Source organism: Oikopleura dioica, chromosome PAR (genome assembly GCF_907165135.1).
Source record: "Oikopleura dioica chromosome PAR, OKI2018_I68_1.0, whole genome shotgun sequence".
In the NCBI taxonomy this organism is placed as follows: Eukaryota; Metazoa; Chordata; class Appendicularia; order Copelata; family Oikopleuridae; genus Oikopleura; species Oikopleura dioica.
In genome coordinates, this window is record NC_137293.1 from 14,042,464 (window position 1) to 14,048,463 (window position 6,000).

A 6,000-nucleotide genomic window follows, 5' to 3' on the forward strand; every position below is an offset into this window, starting at 1 on the left:
GAGACGCCTAAATATAAAGATTGAATTGAAATTGCGTTTGATTCATTCTGGAAGAGAGTACTATTTGTACACGTCTAAAGAAATGTCGCCAAAGGTTGTCCAAAATAGAAGAAAAGGCAAGGGCGATCATTTCTAACTCCTCGCTGCTGGATTAGCTCGAATCTAAATTCCAAAGGGCGCAAAGAGTGAAACTGATTTGATCCGCGTTACTTCCAAAGAATTCAAAATTACCTCGAAATTAATTCAAATCCTCAATTTGATTGTCATTTTCGGGTCTTTTTTATTCAAAAATTTTAAGAAAAAAAATCATTTTCTGCAATTCTTTTCATTTGATATTCTGGCCAATAAGAATGCTCGCTGATTGGGAATAGCGCCACCTATTATTTACGATTTTTATTTTGACCAACACGGTTGTTTTTCTTTGATAGATTAGTTAGACGTTAGCCCAGGCACTTCTGAAAATGCAGTTTTAGAAATATAACGTTTCGCTGGGTTATTAGAGAAACACGATAAAACACGTGTTACGTAACTTTCCCAAATCCTCGGAAAAAAATCATCGCGGCGGCTGCAAAGCGCTTGATGAGTTTTAACATGGCGACGCACATTAGCATGCAAAAAATGTGGACCGGAAGGAGCCGCCGAATGTTAACAACCCCTTTCTGCTCTAACTTTGAAAAATCCATTCTTCGCCATGTCACCTGTGGAACTGAAAGTTCTTGCTCGCTCAAGTCTGTTGTCGCTAGAATCTTTTTGATCAGCGATCGGAATTTATCGGCGACTTTTTATGCAGCTTTCTTTTTTTGCTGAATGAATTTTCTCTAGGGGTAGAAATTCGACCGTAAGATCCCATTTTGAGCCAAAATGAACTTAAATCAACCCCGTTTCTGGACAAAAAATCTATCTCCTTTGAAAGCATGTTCATTAGAAATCAGCAGCGGACAGTAATTATGGTTGCAGTGTGGTAATTTATCGCAGCGCGCTTAGACTGTAATCACCATTCGCGCGCCCGTCACTAATCAATTCTAAAAACAACAAATTGTGTCAATATTGCAGAAACACCCGCTTCCGCTCTGAACTTGTTCTAAATTTAGACTTGTTCTAAGAACGGCGTGAAAAGTATGCAAGAAGGGATGAGAGTTCGCGACGGCTCGCTCCAGCTGCCCGACATCAAGGCCCAGACCACATCTGCCGATACATACCGGTAAATTGCATTTTTACGCTTTTTTTGTTTGAAAAATCACTGCGCTCAGGCACCCATCACATTTCATGAAACGCTCCAAAACGTTTGCGTCCAACACACCGCCAGCCAACTACCAGGTTTGCAAAACAAACTTAAAGCATCTACTCACTTAACGTTACACTTTTTATTCAGTCGACCGTTACGAAATCGTACGCGCCGCCAGTGCTCACTCGCTCGGGCACCATTGTTGGAAATCAGAGTTCTACTTCGACCAACTTGGGAAATCCCTTCAGGAAGTATACTCCTGATGATTGGCATAGACGCAATCAGGTACTATAATATGCATTTTTATTTCATTGTGTTTTTATATAGTTCTTTTCCAAACCTTAGGGGGAAATGGGTAATAGAATTATTCCCAATTATGTCGTTATAATTCTGTTTAAAATGATGCTCCGTCTCTTTCATGCTGCTCTAATTTTGCAACGCGGTCCGCGTGTGTGTGTCGCGCATGGAAACAAAAAATAGAACTGTTCACAAAAAAACGCGCGTTAGAAACTTCTAAAACACGGACGGAGTACACGTTTGATGACAAGTTGGCAGGGTCGAGCGACTGAGTGGATTACCTCCAACGATCGGCCACAGAGGACCTCCCTCGTTTCTTGCGGACAGGGGCGGAAATACAAAAGCATTTTTCAAAAACTAAGGCCGTTTTTTCAGGATCATTTCGCGACTTCGAATGCCTTCCGCGCTTCTTCTGAGCGACTGCGCGCTGATACTTACGCTCTCGTCCAGGAACGCGACCAGCTGACTGCAAAAAACCAGGCGCACTCGTCAAAGAACATCGGCGATAGAGCCAATGATATCGACTTTTGGAAGTCGGAGCTTCGCCACGAAACTGATCTACTCATTTCTGAAACGAATGCTCTTGCAGAAGTGAGTCTTTTTAAAATTGTCGAAAATGACTGTATGTTTCTAGCACAAAAAGCGATTAGAACGAGCGCTGGTCGAAACCGAGAGCCCACTTGGCATCGCCAAAGGAAAGAGTTTTGGAAGATCTAATCGATGAGACGACCTCGAGCTACCCTAAGTAGCGATAAGAATGTTTTCTCTCGCGGCTCCACGCCACGGCAGAATGAAACCGTAATCGTAAAATATTTTGATTTTTCCGAACCTTTTTAAAATTTTCGCGCCACTAAAATCGCTTTTCCTGTTCAAATTTAGTTTTCGAAACTTAGTGCACAGAATGCTTGTACAATCGGGACAAGCGCGAGGGAATCGACTTGGTGCACGACGCCGTGGAGATCCAACTCAACCAGGAAGTTGACGTTATCCGAGCCTGTCAAGAGAAGATGAAGCGACTTATTGCCAGAGCTGAGCAACAACTCCAGTGCGTAAATTCCAGAAAAAACATAACGAGAATCAATTTTAAGGCGCAATCGAGGAGCTCAGCACGAATTGGACAAGGATTCTCACGACAAATTTTCGGAAAGGCTTCAATTTTTTTTTCTTTAAAGAATCCTTTTCGCCGGAGATACTATAGAAAAGATATATTGAAGCTGAAATAAGGCTCTATCCATCGATAACCGCTGCCATCAGCTGAAGAACACCTCCGCCGGCATCAACTACTTCCGTGGAATCGAAGATATCGACAGAACGTAAGGATGGCATATGCGATTGTTGAATTCGATTGTTTTGTTGACGCGATGAGCACGAGCAACAGAATTAATTCAATTACATTGCCAGATATGGCAACAGCGCGCGAAACACGTTGTTCATAAAACAATATCTCCTCAAAAATTGATACCCCTAAAGAACCCCGACTTTGAATTTCCACGAAGATTGAGTTTTTAACAAAACTCCGGGACGAGAAAACGGAATGCTGGAATTCGACGCTCTCCATTAGTACGAGAGAGCGCGCGTATAAATTTGTCAAACTGCTCATTCGCCTTCACTTTGAGAGAAAAATGCCCAGCGCATTCCGGCGAGAAGCGTTAATAGCGAACTCGTGAAGCGAACGAGGCATTACTGGCAACGACCGCCAGAACATCTGTTTAAATCGGAGCTGGTGCAGACCACTTAATTTGATTCTCTTGGCTTTCTCATTCAGTTAATCGCGTGTTAATTGAATCGCATTCAATGATTCCTTCATCAACGATCATTCATGGCCATAATGACCATTCTATCTGGTCAATGTTAATGTTCAGTGTCACAATTCCGACGAGCTGGGCCAAGTTCTCTGATGACAACATTCGTCGATCCCAGGCAGAGCGAGCTGCGTCCGCTAAGATGAGGGAGGAAATTGAAAACTGCCTCGCTGAGACTTCCAATCAGATGTGGACACAGGTAAATTTGATGAAAAAAAATCGATCAAAGGACCATAATATATAAAATTTTTTTCTTCAATTTAATCTTTTTATTGTTAGCAAAGTTGATAAATATAATTGATCCGCAAAAAATAGAAATATATCTAATCCTTCCGATTCAAATCGAAAAGTTTTACTCAACAGTGACCTTGAAAACCGCTTTGACAAATTAAAACCCTAACCGGCTTTATGTTCAACGTTGTGTAACGGAAAATTCAGTGGAACCGCGTCAATGTTGCCTTCACCCAGCGAGTGGCGGAACAAGTCGACACCAAGAACAAACTTCAATCTCATCTTAACCGAGTGAGTTACTTTGAACTAGCAGCACCTGGTCAGAACTTAGAGGGATTATTATTTGCCGAACATGTTTTTCAATCAACAAGTTCAAAACTTAGCACCTGTTCTGCTTCTTAGAGCGTCCCAAAATCTTCCGTGAGCAAAAAAAAAAAAACAGGCAACAAAAAAATGAAGCGTCAAAATTACAGTCTCTCAAAATACAAAGCGTGAAGTGGGCTCTTCTTTCACCGTGTGCGCAAAGACAAATGTGCAAAAACCTGCCCGATAATCAGCATAATGAGCACAAGCGTGCTAAGCAATGATTGCTCAAGTGTGCGAAGCAATTACAAAATGTCTTTTTAAAGACTTACTCGAGAATTTCTTGGTTTACGCTTCTTTTCAACAAATGATGATCTTTCGAAGAATACCTTAACTTATGAGAAATGAGTCTTTTCTATAGCAGGGCGCTTATTTTCACTAAAAATGTAACGCCCATTTTAGACTCTTCAAGAAATCCACGATGTCGAAACCACCATCCAGCGACTCCATCGTGCAATCGCTGATAAAGAGCGACCAGTTAAGGTCGCTGAAACCAGACTTGGTAAGATTCACTCTAAAAGGGAGATATCTACGCTTTCAAGGGTACGCCCATCGTTAATAACCCTTGGAACGGTGGATTTAGTCTTGCAATCTCTTCTTGGACCTTCTAGGATGAAGGACTGAGTTAACCTGTTTTTAAGACGAGCGCACGCGACGACCAAACTTGGAACTTTGCCGTGACCCTGCTCAGTTGATGTAAGTTCTACCAGGACGCTAAGATGGTCGCTCGATCGCCCCACTCAGATTACTGATTTATGAGCAGATCGTAAAATCGGATAAGCCAGGCTACTGGCTTCAATTCGTGCGCGAACTTATTGCCCTTCGCCTTTTAGAAGTTTACTTTAGGTTGGTCTCCGAAGTCAAACAACTCCAAGCCACCCTTGCCAACCTTCGCCAGCGATTGGACGAAGAGCAGCAGCAACTGCAGAAGCTCGTGACTACCCGAAGCAATCTGGAGCACGAAATCCGAACCAAGGTAATCCAAGTAGCTTTTATCAAGAAACCCTCCAACGTGACTTTCCTAGGCCAACTCGATCTTCATCGATCAAGACAAATGCATGTCGATGCGAAAGACTTTTCCAACCACGCCAAGATTGGCTGGCTATTCTTACTGAACAGCATACTGTACCGTGGACCGAAGATCTATTTATATAGAAACCGAAAATATATTTTTATATAAAAAAAATAAGAAAATTCGACTTTTCCAAAATTCGAAATCGATTTCTAAAAATATCTAAACCAAAGAAAAATTAAAAATCTCGTTGCGAGAATTCGATATTTTATAATCTGTTAATCTAAGATCACGTTCAAATATCTCATCGTTCAATACTCAAGTTTCTAATACCTAATCAATTAGCTCCGTCATCAAAATTCGATCTTTCAAATTTCCGAAAACCGAATCTATCTGACTCGAAATGAAAATATGTGAAAATGTGTTTATCTTGGTTTGGTAAGGTAATCCAATCAAACGTGTGATTTTGAGGTTTTGCGAAAACGTGTTCCATCTTTCTACTGTTTTTTCCTGAATTTAAAGAAGCTTCTAGCGACAATTTGGCACCCGAAATGACGCAAAAGAAAGGGATGATCCGTTCAATTAACATAAAGATATGGTCAGAGGGAATTTATTTTTAGAATCATTGAATCAACAATCGCGTAACGCTGTGGACGCCTTGGTTAGACTTTAGAAATCAATTGAGTTGACAAACAGCAGTAAACATTTACCCTTTTTCGTTCCATCGATACGTTTTTGGCTGACAATAATTGGGTTTCATTGCGTCATCAAAGAAACATCAATCTCAATACGATCTTCAAAAAGAGTTACAAGAGTTGACGCCCTTAATTTTTTTCGAATCAAAAGAGAAATTCGAAAAAAAATCAAAGTACTCTTGCTTGAAATAAGTTTTATTTAGGGACCTGAAAATCAAGTAATTGAAAAACATGAACTTTTTGGAACTGAGAAAACTGGACTTGTAGATCCTATTTTGGGCCCGCACCCTTCTTCGAAAAAAAATACAATATTTAGAAGTTTCTAACACCTCCTTCAAATCGGATCTGAATTGAAAGGCGCCGTCGTCACCAGCG

General features: G+C 41.0%; 1 protein-coding gene across 1 annotated transcript; it reads left to right on the forward strand.

Moving 5' to 3' along the window:
* Positions 1-1,091: 1,091 nt before the first annotated feature.
* LOC145704525 (tektin-3-like) lies at positions 1,092-5,096 on the forward strand. The gene is made up of 14 exons (XM_081781979.1): positions 1,092-1,201; positions 1,251-1,317; positions 1,373-1,510; positions 1,898-2,113; positions 2,157-2,215; positions 2,421-2,567; positions 2,611-2,664; positions 2,746-2,835; positions 3,385-3,523; positions 3,763-3,846; positions 4,321-4,420; positions 4,560-4,614; positions 4,765-4,894; positions 4,944-5,096. The coding sequence occupies exons 1-14, from the start codon at positions 1,119-1,121 to the stop codon at positions 5,031-5,033; spliced, it is 1,452 nt and encodes a 483-aa protein (XP_081638105.1). The 5' UTR covers positions 1,092-1,118; the 3' UTR covers positions 5,034-5,096.
* The last annotated feature ends 904 nt before the right edge of the window (positions 5,097-6,000 follow it).

Coding starts and splice junctions, on each gene's coding strand:
- LOC145704525 (XM_081781979.1), top strand. CDS start 1,119: ATGCAAGAAGGGATGAGAGTTCGCGACGGCTCGCTCCAGCTGCCCGAC. Junction 2,216..2,420: donor AGCCCACTTGGCATCGCCAA/AGGAAAGAGTTT, acceptor AACTTAGTGCAC/AGAATGCTTGTACAATCGGG. Junction 4,615..4,764: donor CGTGACCCTGCTCAGTTGAT/GTAAGTTCTACC, acceptor AGTTTACTTTAG/GTTGGTCTCCGAAGTCAAAC.